Source organism: Nesoenas mayeri (assembly GCF_963082525.1).
Source record: "Nesoenas mayeri genome assembly, chromosome: 6".
In the NCBI taxonomy this organism is placed as follows: Eukaryota; Metazoa; Chordata; class Aves; order Columbiformes; family Columbidae; genus Nesoenas; species Nesoenas mayeri.
Window position 1 is genome coordinate 17,278,580 of NC_137545.1, and position 17,872 is coordinate 17,296,451.

General features: G+C 39.7%; 1 protein-coding gene across 1 annotated transcript; it reads right to left on the reverse strand.

The window, feature by feature from the left end:
* Window positions 1–737: 737 nt before the first annotated feature.
* On the reverse strand, window positions 738–17,571 carry WDR75 (WD repeat domain 75; the record flags this gene model as incomplete). Its single annotated transcript, XM_080346801.1, has 21 exons — window positions 17,458–17,571; window positions 17,193–17,322; window positions 16,208–16,273; window positions 15,423–15,516; window positions 14,601–14,725; window positions 14,188–14,258; window positions 13,508–13,624; window positions 13,186–13,274; window positions 12,289–12,447; window positions 11,901–11,960; window positions 11,696–11,811; window positions 11,041–11,213; window positions 10,048–10,211; window positions 8,088–8,271; window positions 6,179–6,273; window positions 5,666–5,761; window positions 4,936–5,105; window positions 4,314–4,373; window positions 3,065–3,208; window positions 2,892–2,983; window positions 738–945 (listed from the first exon to the last, which is right to left on the reverse strand). The coding sequence occupies exons 1-21, from the start codon at window positions 17,544–17,546 to the stop codon at window positions 738–740; spliced, it is 2,502 nt and encodes an 833-aa protein (XP_080202927.1). The 5' UTR covers window positions 17,547–17,571.
* Between the last annotated feature and the right edge of the window lie 301 nt (window positions 17,572–17,872).

Below are 17,872 nucleotides of genomic sequence, written 5' to 3' on the forward strand. Positions count from 1 at the left end.
CTAAAATTATATTCGGCCCTTTGAAGCAACCACGAGGCTGATGTGGCCCCTGGTGAAAGTGAGTTTGACACCCCTGCTCTACATGATGCAGTTTTCTTGATATTTTCAAAGTTTTCATCGTGCTCTGATACATGTAAGTATCCAATGCCCAAGCAAGTCCATGCTCTATGAACGCCAGCAAAGATGTAGGTATCTATAGTCTAGAATCAGCTGTATTAAACCATTTGTCATGTCTCAACAGCTCAAGAGGAACATCTGAGGAGGGGACTCATTACTTACCTGCACACAGCACTGCTGAGAACCAATCTCATTTCCCGTACACATCTTGCAATAAGTACTTACTAAGAGAAGCTGTTTGCTGCTGTTGGTTTGGCATCAGTGGCCCAGCCTCACTGGGGGAGATTTTCAGCAGCTCAGCAGTCACTTTGCTAACTGATCACAAGGCAGATATTGAACTGGTTTGGTATTAGCCTTTTAAATATGCTTGCAAGGGGAAAAAAAAACCCAAACAACAAAAAACCCAACAGGTTAAATGTTTTCTAAGGTCACAGAGAATAGGTAATAAACTAGGAGGAGAACCAGCTTTTCAAAATGTTCATCCCTTCCCCTTGTTCTCCTTTCTTATGGGAACAGAGGCTGCTAAAGTTTCTTGCTAAAGGACTTGGAAGATTTTTTTTTTAAAGAATATTTAATCCACAAAGCTTCACTTTACAGTATTAAAAAGACAAGATGTCTGTTTAGAAAGCTGATATCCAGCTGTAGTCCATTTTTCTTATTTTTCGTAGCTCTTTTTCCTGGTATTTAGACAGTTTATATGTCATCTCTCCTAACAATTCTGAAGGACTTGTATCTTCTTGTTCCATTTCAGTAACATCTCTTTCCTCATCTGAATCATCATCTGCTTTTTCACTTTCCATTTCTACTTCATCAGCAACTTCTTCAGCACTGTAAAAGGAAGATAATTAGAAACAGCCCAATTAATGAAATTAATGAGTACTTTCACATACTATAGTATCACATACTATAGGAGAGAGGTAAATTATCATGCAAATAACTATGTAAACATTAGATTTCATTTATTTTTTTAATCTCAGGCTACTTACAAACTACTTCTTTGGCCATCTCAATTACAAGCCATTTTTCAAATAGCTGTCCTCTGTTCTAAGTACACTTAACAAAGTATTTTTATTTCTCCAAATATAATACATAATGTCAGAACAGGCAGATCATCATCATGTGAAAAGTTATAATCTCACACTCCTACAGAACTAGAAACATTGGATACACTGGTAGATGAGACAATATTCAAGAAGGCCATTCTTCTCTTTCCAATCTGAAAAAGGTCACTTGGTCTTAAAAACTGCTACAATACCTAGAGTGTAACTTTAAAAGGAAAAAGGTTTGGTTTGTTTTTCTAATCATAGGGAGGTGCTTAAAGTGGCCGCTCCCTTCTGACTTCAAGAGTTAAACCTGTTCTGACGTAGAAAGCGCACTTCCAAAGAATTATATAAACAGTTACCATTTACAACATGGTCATTAATTGTATTAATTCAAATGTCTGTTGTATAAAAATTTGGGATCTCACTAGGAATGACCTGCATGGCAGAACAGTACTGGTCTCCTAAAAATCGTCTGTTCAAATACAAACTATTTATCACTCACAAAATGTAAATGGTGGAGGATGTATAATACATTAATATTCTACTGCCAAGGAAAATGAAATTATTTAATATTAATAAGAAAATTAATCTATAGTGATATACTCTTGTCATTCTTCAAGAGTCCAATCCTACAGCCCTTATAGGTAACTATAACGAATTCCCCATGTCAAAGTACAAGCTCTACGTGTGCTAATATTTACACAGGCCACTGAACTCCCAAATTCTTCAGTCCTGAAACTACATGGAAACTTCTACATGTTCCTTATATTAGATTTTTGCCAGAGTTTTCTTTATGTAGCAAAAAGACTTTTACTTGGGCCAACCAGTAAGAAAGCAGCAATACTGGCCAACACAATGGAGCAGAGCTGATTATACTGCTGTTGTGACAGAATATAATGCACGTTCAAAAACTACTCAAACTGGTGCTTTTTTCTGGGTAAACCATCCTCTCACTGGTCTTTGCAAATGCAGAATTGCAGCTGATACCAGTGACACATTTTCATCTCTGGCTTGGCAAAATTGAGCACTTTAAAAAAGAGACTGAATAAAAAATGCATTTAATTGGCTTCAGTGTAAGTGACAAGATATTAACTCTAATACAAGACTACAGTCATAATCCCTCTGCCTGCATTAATTTTCTAGCAGCATACATCGATCTCAGAGGAGCAAGCTACAATACATTTTAAGTACCTATCAAACTACTCCATTAAATCAGGCTTAATGCATTGTAAGACAAGCTTAGCAAACTGTGTTCACAGTATACACTTATAATTTTGTAGCTTAATTAGGAATGAAATCTGAGTTGTAAACAATCTCCTAAGATTAAATCCAAGGACTACCCTTCTTGGGGTATCTAGAAACCAAACCTAAGAATTATGCAGGAAGTCGTCATAACTTCAAATGAAGTTGAGAACCTAACATTTATCAAAAAATCATACTAAAAACATTAAATCCCTAGGATAAAGTTAAATTCATAAAGAACATTTGAGTTCCAAAGGCAAAATTTTGCATACGAGCACATTATGCCAAACAGCAACAAAAGAGCCAACAGATGAAATGGCCAGTCCACGTATCTCACAAAAACTGAGTTGTTTTAAATACAACTTGCTACAAGAAAGTGTTTTACTAACTTATGTCAATAAAAGAATTAAGAACTTTGGAAAACTGCTTTTACACTTTACACAAAGATGTACATAATTTAAAATAACTTCAATTCTTCCATTTTCTTACCTTTTGTTCTCTTTGGAGATGAGCAATGACTTAATAAATATAGGACAGAGGAAGGAAGCCGATGGCAAAACATGTGCTGGAGTGTGCAAAAGCTGAAAAGATAAAACAGAAGCTTTATGAAAGTTTTTGTTTGTCATGATTTTGTTTGTACACTTCACAGTAATTACACTCACCTCTTTGACAGCAGGTGAATCTTGCTCTTGCTTATTATGAATGACGAGTTTTCCAAGGTCTATATCCTCTTGTGACTGCTGACGTCTGTGCTTTCCCAATAGCAAGCTAAATGGGGTCACAGGAAGACTTTCTTCTACTGCCAGCTTGAAAAAGGTGAAAGTTTTAAGTAGAATTTTAGTGTCACAAATCTAAGTTCTATCTCATTCTAAGTTACCAAATTCAAAAATCAACCTAGGTGACAAAACTCTACACTCAAATTTAACTCAACTGAGTCATATGGCTCTTTGTACTCATTCCCCGCTGGGCATCCTGAGAATCCTTCACAGAGGCAATAAAATGCTCCAGGGTCTGGATTCAAGGACACCAGATTTTGGTTGGTTGATCTACCAATTAACTTCCAAATACAGAAGTTGGTGCACATGCCAGAAAAACTCAGTTGGGCTTTTACATTACACTTACAACTAAGAGATCATTTATACCCCAGTATCATCTGCTGAGTGATTTATTTATGTAGCTTGAAGCAAGACATGGCAATTGCCTTCTGGCATTTTCCTGTATCTAAATCCCTTCATTTGAACACTGAATTATTCCCCCGCCTTCCAAAGAAACTGATTGCTTGTGAGCACATGCCCATTGGATTTTGCATTAGAAAGATATTAACTTATACTGTGATTTGGTTGGTTAGATAAAATAGATCTATCGAGCGCTACTGTTTTATTCTGGTCCGTGGGTATGAAATGCTTCTTCAACATGGATTTAAAAGATCAAATGTCCCAGACTGCTCCTCCACAGAAGTGCATGCTAGAATGTCATTTTGAAATCCCTTCTCACTGATAATGTCACAACTGGCTGACAACTGGTCATCCTCACCAGAAAGCGCAGTTCAGGCCACACTCAAGGTTCCAAGTGTTAAAGATAACAAGATAAGGAATGATCTTATTCAAACAAAGTGTTTTTGCTTCATTGGTGTCACCTGAATCCCTTTAGAAAAGTATCAATTTTTTTGTTTAGGGGAAATAAGAAGAGAGTAGCTTACTAGTTCTTATTTTTTAAAGGTTTTTTACAAACATTAATTCTGTCAAAAAATAAGCAAATACAGATTACTGCCCCTTCAGCTAAGCACCTATGACTCCATCTAAATATCTGGCATGCATTTTCACCACAGAAGGAAATCTGAATCTTCCAAACGGATCATGGAAAGAATTTTGAACTGCTCTGTACATCTGTCAGAAATTCTGTAAGAGGTACCTGTTTGCTTGACGCTGTAAGCCTTTCTTCTAGAGGCTTGGTGCTAAGTGTCATTAGCTCCTAAAATGCAGAAGGACGTAGCAGTGTTACAGCACGTGAAAATTGCTTCCCGTACTTCCAGACTTTGCCCACAGTTGCTTCCAACTGGCCTAAAAGCTTTTATCAGTCAAGTGGAAGAGGCAAACACATCTCTTCCTCTTCATTTTATAAACACACTGAAAGGAAGCAGGAATGGGCCTAGAGGCTCTATACAGACTGCTTGGGAAAACAAACAAAAAACCCACCCACGTATTACAGGGAAAACTGGATATCATATGGAACATTTGGATACTCAGCAATAATGCAGCTTCTTGGTGGTTAGGTTAAAAACAGCACAGGCAACATGCCCAAATGATCTAGTTTCTTGTAAGAATGAGGCAGCAAAAACTATCAGCAGTCAATTATCGATTTTGAACTGAAGTTGCTTCGGTGGTAGAAAGCTTTGATGAAAGAACAAAGCATGGCCTATGCTGCCTTGAAATCAAAAAAAGAAACTCTTACAGCAGAACTCTGAATTCCTGTCAACCCACATTCAGGAAAATACTTTTTCCCCAGGAACCAGCTGCCAATCACTATTACTTACTTGTGTATCCGTAAGGAAAAATAGTTGGGATCTTCTTAGCCAAAGGTATTTTTCTGAGCCATCTGTTTCAGGTTCATCTCTTGGAACAAAGGCAGCAAGCTGGATCTTTTCTTTACAAAGGTTTCTCTGGATATAGATTGGCCGTGGTTCATTTGGTTTAAACACAAACACTGCAAAACCAAGAATGTCTTCTCTTTAAATCACGAAATTCTTACTTTCCTGGGTCGCTGTCAAAGCCCTGTGCACCACAGCCAGCAAGGGCTGGAGAGGAATGCCTTTAAGCACTAGTTTGCAGGAATTTTAATTGGATAACCTTACTGCATAACAGGAGGTACATTTCACAGTATTCCAATCCAGAGAACACACTTGAAAATTAAACTTCCTGTGGAACAGTAGCTCTAGGAAGAGTAATAATAACTTATAGTCAAAGCTCTAGCTGGACAGTTCTACCAGTTTTGCATTTAAAGGAGAGCGTCAAGAACATTCATGACCTTCACCCACAGAACATCCACAAACGATCCGTTGGAGGAAAAGATGGGGAACCAAATGCTTTACTTGACTGCCGCTGTTAGACATTGCTCAGCTTTCCACAGGTGCAAACACAGCCTCACGTCTGTCTTACAGCTTTCATGGGGCTGAATTCTAAGAAAACCTTTTCTAGAAATTATGCTTTCACACTTCTAAATTCCACTGACTTTTTACTACTTGTCAAAGAAGTCTTTGTACTTACAGCTGGACTCTTTTGAGAGCCACGAGACAGCAGCAATATGTTCTGAGAGGGGATCTGGTTGCAGAACTAAGATGTTGAGGTGAGCACTCCATTCCACTGCAAAGCAAACACCGCAACAGGCAGCTGTGAAAAGGCAGCATTCAGCTCCATCCCCCTGCTTTGCCAAACAAAGGTCAAATGGGAAAAACATGCAAGGCCCCTGGAAGAGCCATGCAACGTCCCTTATTCCCAGATGAATAAAAAGTACACAAACAGTATCAACTTTTACACAAACACAGGAAATACTAGCTATTATTGTCTTATCAATCATCTAACTTAGAATTTACTCTGCACATGCACACAAAGCACATGCACGCTGGCCAGGATGCTTGTATTGACTGAAGTATGAAAATCTACATTTCACAGGACATTTTGTAGTGGATCAATCTGGAATCAAACTGGAATTATTGTAAGGTTTCATAGTAAATTCAAGTGTTATGTTACTACTCTAGCACGCAGTTACGCAGATCTTACATGCACAACTGAGCAGGTTCCAGCAACACAGAAAGCCATGATCAGTGGCACCAATAAGGTACTTGGAACATGTTAGTCTCCCAAAGCAGATGTTCCTACAGAAGTAAAAAGTCAAAACAAGTGAATGACTTCCAGATTTCATCTTAGTTTCTCTACAGTAGTGATTCACAAGGTACAAACCAGATAATTAAGGTTTAGTTCTGATATTTAAATGAAGAGAAATTTGCTTTTTGCTATCACCTCTAGTGACATGAATATACAGGATTACATGTTCCTACAACATTCTAATTTCAAGGAGTGATTTTAAGCTCTTATTTAATAAGTTACAAACCCATAAGTGCTAGTAAGTGTTCACGTTGGGACTGGAAAAGAAATTATGTATTTAAAGAATTCCTATTATTGCTCTAAGCACTAGAAAGAGGAATAGGAAAAAAAAATTGCTGTTATAGTCTGCTCAAATTGAAGGAAGTGTGTGATTTGTTTTCACTTTAATTTCTCAGTCTCTTGTTTAAGAATAATAGAACAGCCTTTTGATTTCTAATGCTATAGAAGGTTTTCAAAAAAGCTAATAAGGGATGGAATTGCTATACTAAAACACAGCCCTATGAGGTTATGCAATTAATAGTCATTTAATATAGTCCTAGAGTATTTTATTTCCTTTTAATATAGCATATAGTAAGGGCTACAAAAGGAGCAACTAGACTGGGAAAAGCTTGCCACTGTGCCAAGTGATCAACAGAAGCCTTCCCCATAGATACAGGGAAGATGTGTCTGACATCCCTCCCACGATTTTCCTGCAGAACAGTTTGAGAATCACATTTCTCCATTTCTAATCTTAGAAGACCAGTATGAACAAAATAGACTTGATCACAAAGAAGAAAAACTTAGAAACATACAGAGATTTCTCACTCCCATGTTTTTCTGTATATCTTTCTGTGATGCTTTATGTCAGTCTTTAAAATATTGTGACCAGGCAATGTTTTGCTTTTGATTTTAGGTGTTTTGTGAAATTTGGTATATTAAGAACCTCCAACGTTATTGCAGTTATGACTGAGTACCAAGTCTGAGAAGCAGTCAGAAAAACCTTAGCATTGAAAAAGGCCACTATAGCAGGTTTATAGCATCTTCCTGTTTCAGCAATTGCTTAGATACAGAGCTCTGGCACAGAAATTAAGTAGATGAACCAGGGAGGTGACCCTATTTTTCCAAGCTTGTCATAACACAAATGATATTGGATGAGCAACTGCTCTATATTTCACATTCCAGGACACTCAATATTAAGGCTGTCCATTCTTTGAGCTTTTAGCTTTTCTCTCTGCCTTTGACCTATGCCATTCCTTATTACCCTTACACAACAGAATGGTATCTAGACATTCAGGATGTTTTTTACCAGGACAGCACACGATGCAGTGTGCTGTAATAGTCTGCCAGGCAAATGCGGATTTTCTAGCAGAGGTTAGCAAGGACCAAAACACGTATATTATAACAGATAATAAGGTCAATATACCTTTATGGTTTACCGTATAATTTCTATTTGTATGCATCCATACATGTATAAAACACAAACTTGTTACATTTATACTTTTCCAGTACTTTGATTCATCCCTAGATTAACAGGGAAAATGAGAAGGGCTATTAACACACTGCTGTGTGCCCAGTGATAGATATTTGAGTACAGGAGGTACAAGAGTGATAAGCAAGGACGATGAAACTGCAAAGCTTGATCTTATTTTTAACAGCAAACTACCAACCACCTAAAAGCTATTTTAAGAGTCTTTTCTACATATGAACTTAAGACTGTTAAATTCCATGTTTATACAAACATACACAAGGTCTTGGACAACTATGAATCAGTTCTTTCTGTTCCAAGAGTTCAAGAAAAACATAGAAAGCCAGATGAAAAACATACCTTATTTTTCCAGGTGGATGGCAAAATGTACACTTAAGATCCCAAGTAACTGAATCCCAAACAGTGGCAGTTCCTTCAAAGCTAACAGCAAGCAAAGAGCCGTCTTCTGAGAAACAGCAGTTAGTAGCCTGGTAGTTGTGGTAGCTGCCTACAAAGTCACAGCTCCAGCTCACGCTTTGCTGTGCTGCAATGAATAAACGAGACAGTTAATTCAAGTCTACACATGAAGAAGGAACTCAAGTATTACGGCTGCAAAACAGGCTCAAGAGTAAGATAGAGAATTTGTCCTGTACAAGAAGCATATAGTAGATTTTACATTTGTCTTCAGTTTTGCATTTGAATAGTGAATCCTGAGACTGACACGGTAACAATATTCATGTTTACTTTGCCAACTACATTAACTGTGCTCTCAAATAGGCAAATGTTAGATAAAAGAAAAAAGATACTGAAGTAGATGCAACATTTACTGTTCTGAAACATATTGTTCTTTTAAAACTGTAGCAAGAACGTGAGTATTACTAAAAATTTGAACACAGTACAAAGAAACTCCTGGTTCATTTACAGAAAGTCTGAGGACCTTCAAGTGAGCCATCAGTGTGTTTCCTTGGCTTGGCTAACCTGCCAGTGCATTCGGCTGGGATACTTTTCCCACTGTTGATAACTACTGTTAAATAAAGAGAAGCAAAGTGCTGTACTTACCACATAACATACATTTCCCAGTATAAATAAATGTATACAGCACGCTTTTGAAACATATGAGTAGGATGAGGGAAGAAAGGAAAATAAGCTCACCCTATGCTAAGATATCCTCTATATAATGGCTACAAGTTGATGATTAAATAGACCTGCCTGTAAAAAAAGCCAGAAACAATTCACTACTGTAAACCGCCTGGCACCATCTAGAGGCACAGTGAGGGATCTACTGCAAATAAAAACATGCCAGTGTAAATGAATTACATTTAGTTTGTTAATATTTACCACACAGAACTTGCGCTATGTTGAATCTTTCTACCTGAGCATTCTTACCCTGCCCTCCTGAGCAAATACACCACAGAAGTCAGCACTAATTTGTACTTTTACTCACGCCATGAAACAGAACTCTGTATAGTCACTTAAAAACAAAATCATTATACACAAACACCACCTTTGAGGCCAGTCAGCAGATACAAAACTATCTTGTTGAAGGAAGCAGACCCCATTAGGTTTCATCCCCAGCCCACACTGTACTCAGGATCAAAGTATATGCTCATTAATATAGAATCTAGATTAGAATAATTTACAAACAAAAAACAAAAAAGAAAAAACTTCTTTCAGAGTTGCTATTAAGTAAATATATGTATAAATCCTAGTATATGAATACATGCTGTGTAATACACATCCCTCAGCTGTTCTGTTTGAAACAAGGGAACATCAGCAGGCATTTTCAAAGGTGAAATTTCATTACTTAGGTATCTTGGAAGTGGATCCTAAGTATCTATTCTAGAACATTCAGATATCTAATGGGGAGGAGGGATGTTCAAAAAATGAACTCTGAAGTGGTGGAGCTGCAGAATGGCAAGGTGCTGTTATTTTACACTAAGTCAACTAAAATAAAGTACCACATTTCTGCATACTGCCCCCTTGAGGAGAAGCGTCAAACAAAAAGACTACCCAGAGGAGTGACAAAAATGCATTTCCCACCATGGAAAAATCATTACCACAAACAATCCTTTAAACAATCAATGCCGGCTACAATTCCCTTCTGCAGCAGGCTCCCCACTGTTTCAGGAACCTCCGCATCAATCCATCATACTGCAAAGCCAGGACAGAACTCCATCACAGAGGATGCTCAGGAGAACACAATACAAATAGGTAAATACATGGGACTCGAGGGCTTCCTTCTGAAAGGATGCAGTTTAGGGTCAGAGTTTCTATGGCATGTTACAAGGTGGTAAGTAAGTGATCTTTAGACGGTACTTACCCTCCGGATCGGTGTCTTCTACCATCACCCAGACTTTAAAAACACAGTCTCTGCCAGTTGTTACCAGTATCAGAGAGTCATCTTCCATTTCATCCATGTCGCGAAAGCACATGTCTGTTATGTGGTCATCATGGGGCATATTTATTCTAGTATTTAGCTTAAAGCTATAGGAAAAGAAAACAGAAGCTTGCCATTTTATTTCATTTGGAACCTGGGGAACACTTCAGTTCAAGACAATTCTGGCAGAGAATTCCTCTGGGAGAAGAGGAATCAAAGAAACTTCTGTCTGGTTACATATCTAAATGGTATCACATTTACAGGTCAGATTTCCCTAATCACTTCCATACAGCAAGAGAGACTGTAGTCCAGCGCTGAGAAAGGATTATCACTCAAATATGTCACCTGAACACCAGGCAGTCTTTCCAGTACTTAGAAAAATCAGTCACATAGCAACTACACAGATTGGCTTTACTTTGCCTTGTTTCTTCTTTAGGAAAATAACAATTTATAGTAAAACACAATATATTTTTTTTTGTAAATAAGAAAAATCAGGGAAAATGTATGAACCAGATGTGTGTGTTAGCTAAAGAAAAAAGCCCCAAACCAACACTAAAGTCATAATCTTCTGTAGCCTAAAAGGACTAATCAACTAATGATGGATTAGACAGAGGTAGGAAAACTGAACAAGCTACAGAAGCATTTCGTCAAATCCATGATTTTAAATGTGTGAATTTAACTCCCATGATTAAAACAGACTGTCTGATTAATACAAGCAAATTAATTTCAGAGCAATTATTTCCAATGTGTATTTACTTCAGCTCTGTGTGTTGTTTCAGATGTGTATAGCATGCACAGTAAACTCTCCCTAGGGTCTTCCCTATAACTTCATTAGTCAATCTGGGAAAACTCTGCCTTTGCAAGACAAAGCCTGTGTAGGTATTTCTGTGATACTCTGGATTTTGACATCTGGAAGGCCAGCTCTATTATCATTACCTTTGTGTTTCTTCATCATAGAACCACAGCTTCAACTGTAACTCAGGGTCAGTTTCTTCTTCTCGCTCTTCTACTGTTGCTAACCACTTGCCTTGGGCACTAAATGCAACTTTTACCAAGTCAACTTGTTTTAAACCTGCCTGATGAATATATTGTCGTTGCACAATATCCAGCTGCAAAACAATAAGGCCAAAATTACATTTCAAAATTCAAGTGTAGATTTAGAGATGTAAAACTACGGAAAAAGGATGTTCTGAAAGCACCAATTAGAACTGACTGGGCTGTGGCATAAAAAAAACAGCGGGGAAAGCAGAATTAAGGCATATACATCCCACAATAATGGTAAGTGTAGGAAAGAAGGGGGGAAAAATAACAAAGACAGATATTCCAGAGGGGTTTTACCTAGAAATTTTTAACATTTAGCAGGAGCAGCACACTTCTGAAGTATTCATTCAACTATCAACATTTAGCTATGCCTAACAAGTAAAAGAAATTTGTGATAAAGCCAAAAACATCTCAGCTTGAAATCCATTCTCGTGGTATAGCTGCTGGCTTTTTTCCCCCCTTTGCCATACTAAGTCTTCAAATAACTTCTGATGCGTAACCTACTTGATTGAGTAAGTGAAGAGTTTTAGGACAAGCCCATCCAACTTACACTGAACAGCTGCTGGTCACTTTGGAGGCAATAGAACTGCAAGTGGCCGGGCTCTCCATTCAGCACCAAAGCTTTGGTTCTAGGATCAACCACTAGACCAGTCTTGACATCTGCACCTGGAAACAAAAATCACATGAGAAATGACCCAAGATGGGAAGTGACACATTCTGCACTCTATATGGAAGATATATTTTGTTGCACTTACTTTTGATTAGCCCTTGAATACTTCTGGAAAATCTTAGGTTGCTGTTGATGATCGAAATTCCTGAAAGGAAAAGCATATAAAGTCTGGTAAAAGGCTTCTGCAATGAAACCACATCTCACAGTGGGGAAGGGACCTCAACCAACTGTACACTTCATCCTTCAAATACGTATTTTTCACAATTTATGACACCCCTACATCAAGGGGAAAAGCCTAGTTACAGCGGTCGCCAAGCAAATCCACAGAAAGAGCAAAAGATCACTTCACACGTCTGCCCTTTCAGATCAATACTTAACTTTTATGTAGTATCAAGTTAATTCATCGGACGTGAACAAACTCGCACAGATCTGCCTTCCATTCTGCATTAAGTGATAAAATATGTTTTGCTTACTGTTGTCTGTATGCAAGGTACAGCAGAGCGTGCCATCAGGTGACACAGAGGTGTACTCAATCCCAGATCCCAGGCGAGGAAGGAAATCCTTCTGACGGTCTGACAGGTTTTGCCACAGAACTAGGACAGATTCAACTCCGCCGCTCAGCAAGCTGGTTCCTTTTCCGGTAATAAAAATACAGTTATAAGTTTTGCTTAGGAAAGTTTACAATGACAGACAAACATAGGTTTCTCATAAAACTTCCTTAAACTGTCACATCCAAGGCAATTATTCCTCATGTCTAGCCTGGGCAACACACATAAACATGCTTTGGGAGCAGTCGATCCCATTACTTTCTGAATCAGCTCAGTATTTGTGTTAGAATATAGCTCAATTGTTTCCTATCTATCAGAAGTACTTTGCAGTAAGAAATATCCTAAGGAGAATGGTTCAGATCACACAATTCAGATAAAAGTTAACTGTATTTTTGCCACTAGGTTTGAGCTCAGACAAGACTTGTTTTCTTTGGATCCAAATAAGACTCTGGCAAAAACTCATGAGTTTTAGTGATGAAGGGCAGTGAGAGTGGGGAAAAAGGTAAAAGGAGGGGTTAGATTTTACATTCTACCATGGAAGGCAGATATTTGACATTATGAATGGTAATCAAATTATATGAAAAAATAACAACAGCTTCCGTTTTTATTTTAGCTCCTTCCTGTGCATATTTAAAATTATAGGAATCGATCTGTTAGTAAGTGGGCAAAATCAAACTTCCTATTTATTTTTCCCCTCACCGCTACAATTCTTCAACTTTGAAAGGTTTTTGGTGGTGGGTTTTTTTAATTTGGTTTGTTGGGTTTTGTTGCTTTTTGGAGTATTGTGGTTTGGTTTTTGTTGTTGGGTTTTTTTTTACTCACCCTCCACAGAAAAAGCTAGATCCAAGACAATATCATGATGCCAGTGCAGTGTGGAAAACGTATACTCTTTCTTGTGGTGGAAATTCCTCCTATATGGGAACAGAACAGTTCTTCAAGCACAACATCACCAACAGAGCATTTTCCCATTTGACACTGTTGTCAGTGTCAGTCCTACAGCTTCACAGGGCTTGATGTTCCTTGCTCATTATGACTTCTGAAAATGGCAATGCTCAGGATGACTTAGTCTGCTTTGCTCAGGTTCCACTTAATTCCTGTGGTCACATCAGTTTATGGGTGCACAGCCGCATCAAAACACACATACCAGAGACGGATCTTTCCATCAGCATGGCCAGTTGCAATGCAATCCTCTGTAGGATGGCACACCACGCAAGTGAAGTCATGGTTTCCACCTTTGGTCTTCATCGTATTTACAGAAAACCTTCAAGAGTTAAGAATGTAACTTTAATTATATCAATTGTTTGGGGTTTTTTTGGTTTGCTAATTTGTTTTTTTTTTTAAACAAAGCTTCAAGAGGATCACCTAATGCACATAAAAAGAATTCTGACTAGCAGAAATAAACATCTCCAAGATGTTATAGTTACATGCACCCTCCAAAAAATAGTGACAGACTTATTTTTCTCTTTTCTTTAGTTTTTTGCCTTCAATCAAGCTGCAAGATTTTTCCTTCTTTCTCTCTTCTTTCACCCCCTTTTCCTCCCTCTGCCCATTTTGACCCTGACCACACTATGTCACTTGTTTCAGTCCTTCATCAGCCTAAGTATTTACCTGAAAAAAACACATGACTGAGCCGAAAAAAGCAGCTACCGCTGCCGCACCTCCTGTTTTGCCTCTACAGGAAGCTGCTTATATACTGATTACATCCCCTCCAGCATAAAAACAAATGGTTACTGACAAATATAAAATAACATGTGTGCACATCACCAGTTAACAAATATTTATGATATATTGGACTGAATCAATACCCGACATTTTCAATCTTACCTGTTCAACTGTTTCCGTTTAAAAAAATACACCTGGAGGTTAACATCCTTCACTGATGCCACATATTCACCCTGATAAAGTTAAACGACAATTTAGGAAATACAGATTGTGTTCTTACACACGAAAGAAAACAAAACAAAACATGTTTCACTACAAAATACTTAAAATTGGAGATAACATATAAGCGAATGTTAAGTAAATATTTTCCTATTATAGGTGGTGGGTGTTTGTTTTTGTTTGGCTGGGTTTTTTCAGTCAAAGAAAGCATAGGTCTTACACAGATTCATTTAGCTTCAGTTTTATTTCAGTGCTGCTGTGCTTGTATAAAAGCATAAGGAGCACAGAGTTCATGTGAGAGAAAAACCACCCCAAGCAACACTCAACAGAAAAAAACCCCTAAAAAGTGAATATACCTCTCTGCCAAATGCAGTACACTTCGGTGATGCATCCACACCATCCAAAACCACTGACACATCCTTGGCTTCTATATCTTGGCCTGCTGCTTTTGTCAGCTTAACCGAGACCAGCTGGAATGTATCTAACCAAAAATAAATCAGTTATCAAAACGTTTTACAAACAAGTTTATGTGCACCTCTTACACAGGAGATTTAGACTTTTTCTACCTTTAACACATTAGTACCTTCCAATATTTTTTATGTTTGAAAATGTTTGTAATACCTTTCAAAAAATAATTGTTTCAGATATTTTGATTCAAACAATAGTATTAAAGACTGAGGACTAGGTAGCAGATACCAGTGCAACAGCAAGCAGAAACCAAGCAAAGTTGCGTAATATTTGCTCTTGCTCTGAAGTGACATTTGTAGTAATATAATGAGAATAAGATCGAGCTATATTTGTGTGTATTTCAGCAAAATTCTAGGAAAAAGTATCTAGGCATGCTCTTAAGTAGGGCAAGTCTACTTATGTTAATACTGCTTAGGGTGGAAGAGTAGTCTTAAATACTCTAGCATACCCTGTACCATGGCAAGCACTGCTTAAAGCTTTGCTGCGTCTACAACATCAGACACATGCAGCATATGCTTTGAAAGTGAAGACAGGCACTATTCCAGAGACATAGTAAAAAAAAAGTGGTAGAATGAAAACAGAAAATTTGCATGACTGCAGATATCTGATGTAGGTTAAAGCACGTTCTTGCAGCATATCGTCCACTGACGTGGCAGTAGCTTGGACATAGAATAACTTAGATAAAAAGGATGATGCAAATCAAACTGTACCTCTTTCACCACTCTTGGGAATTATAACAAACACTGAGTCCTCAGAACTAGCAAGCGCGTACAGTGCCAGAAGTTTGCATCCCACAGTGAAAGTCTGAAGAAAAAAAGATAAGGCAGTCAACAGTTATTACACTTGTGTGTATGGTTTTCAACAGTGAACAATGCTACATTTTTACAATAAGGAAAACACACGTGCTTTAAAGAAACCTGGATGTATTAATTAAAATTCTCAATTCTAAGACAAATAAAAAGACCTTTATCCTATCAAGGACTAATGCAAATGTTAAAACAGTACTAATAAAACATGAAACATCACATTTTCTAAAGAACCTGAAGGTACCTTACCCCTAACAAAAAGCAGAAGGCCCACTTAGAGGACAGTGCCTCTATTTCGCAGAAAAGTGGAGCAAGAGGACACTTACCGGCCCACATTTTCAAGCCATCATATCAATTCCTCTTGGCATATCACAACCTGCAGCCCACTCCCCAAGAGCTATACCAGACTCTGATCTGCAGCACACAGCACCCTCAATGTGTCACTACATATCCCATCTTTTTCACAAAAAGATTCTGCATCATCAGGGATTTCTGCAGTGACACACACATCAAATGCCACTTTCTGTTACTGCCAGAAACAAACACTTTTCAGGCTGTGCTAGTGGCAGAACAACAAATCTTAGACTGATTTGTGCCCATTTGTAGTAACACCCGCAGAAATCCTTATTCTACTATCAGTAGGTCAAGAATAATTTTAGCATGTGCTCAACAGGAATAACTGAACATACTTTAATGGGAATCCCATCCATGAAGTCCCACAGCTTAATGCTGCCATCAAGAGAGGAAGAATAGAGCTGGAGAAAAAAACAAAACAAAACCAAATGAGTTAAAGTAATATATCAAAGCCAGGCTCTACATAAAATCACAGCTTAAAAGGTGAAGGATTGATCAATGGAACTGCAATTTTGAGTGGCTGAATCATCAAAAATACAGGACACAGACCAGCTCTGTGCTGCCTTCAAAGAAATAGAAAGACAACACTACTATTCTTGTTCAACATTTACATTTTCATGAAGCATGAAAGAAACAACCTGTATTTGTGTCTGATCACTTGAGACTAACAGAGTACACACAGATCTCCATTATGTGAACACCTATTAACATTTGCACCAGATTTTGCACAGACACAGTCCATCTTGGCAAATAATCCCTGTTTATGCATAGGCACCCAAAAATCCCCAAGTGAACTAAGAGCCAGGGCAAGAGCAGCAGTGAAGACAGGCGGCCAGCAGACAGAATTAAAGACCAGCAAGTTAAAGGGATTTAGTCAAATCTGTATCAGCAGAGAGGGACAAACACCAACCGCTGTAAATGTTGATTTCTTACATTCTTCTTTCCCCCTCTTTAATAATTAAAAAAAAGGAAGTTTTGCTGATACTTCCATTTTGCCATTGTTCCATCCAACCACTGCAATCCACATGACATTTCACAAGTTTTATTGTAGAAAACAGCCATGAGGTTCACCCTTCCGGGCAGATCTCATACAAACGTTAACTCCAGAACGCCAGAGTCACTTCCAGTTCGTTCGCCAACACCCGCCAGCCCGCGCGGGGCCGGCGGCAGGGACACCCCGGCACCCCCGGACACCCCGGCACCCCCGGACACCCCGGCACCCCCGGACACCCCGGCACCCCCGGACACCCCGGCACCCCCGGACACCCCGGCGGCAGGGACACCCCGGCGGCAGGGACACCCCGGCACCCCCGGACGGACCTGCATGTGGTTGCGCGGGTTGAGCTGGACGCCGGTGACCACGTCGGCATGTCCGCCCATGAGCCGCAGCGTCTCCCCGGTGCCCAGGCTGTATATCTTCACGAAGTCTCCGGAGGCGCAGAGCAGGTACCTGCGGGGGAGAAGCCGCTGCCCATTACCCGCCGCCCGCGGGAGAGAAGCCCCGGGTACCCCCGGGGAGCGGCGGCTGCCCCGCTCCTGCGCTCAGAAGCCCCCGCCCAGGGATGGAAGCCCCAACCCCGCTTACTTGGCATCGGCGGAGAAGACGGGCCGGGCACTGCAGAGGCGGCCGCCACCGCCGCATCGCACCACGCGGAGCGCCGCCGGCGCCACCATCTTGCCTCGGCGGAACCCGCGACCCTTCACCTCTGCCCCGCCCTCCGCACCGCTCCGTGGTAAGTTCCGCCCGCCATCGGCATGGCGGCTGAGGGCAGTCTCGTGCTGGCGCTGGTTGGCTCCTCGGCTGTGACGCGCTGGGGGCGGGCTGCTCGTGCGTCCTCGCGGCTCCTCGCGGCGGGCTGCGCGTGCGTCCTCGCGGCTCCTCGAGGCGCCCCGATCGTGCGTCCTCGCGCCTCCTCGAGGCGCTTCGTCGTCCGTTAACGGCCGTTTAACAGTCGAGGAGAGTGTTCTTGTCAGAGGTAGGGAAGCCCCGCCGATCCTGT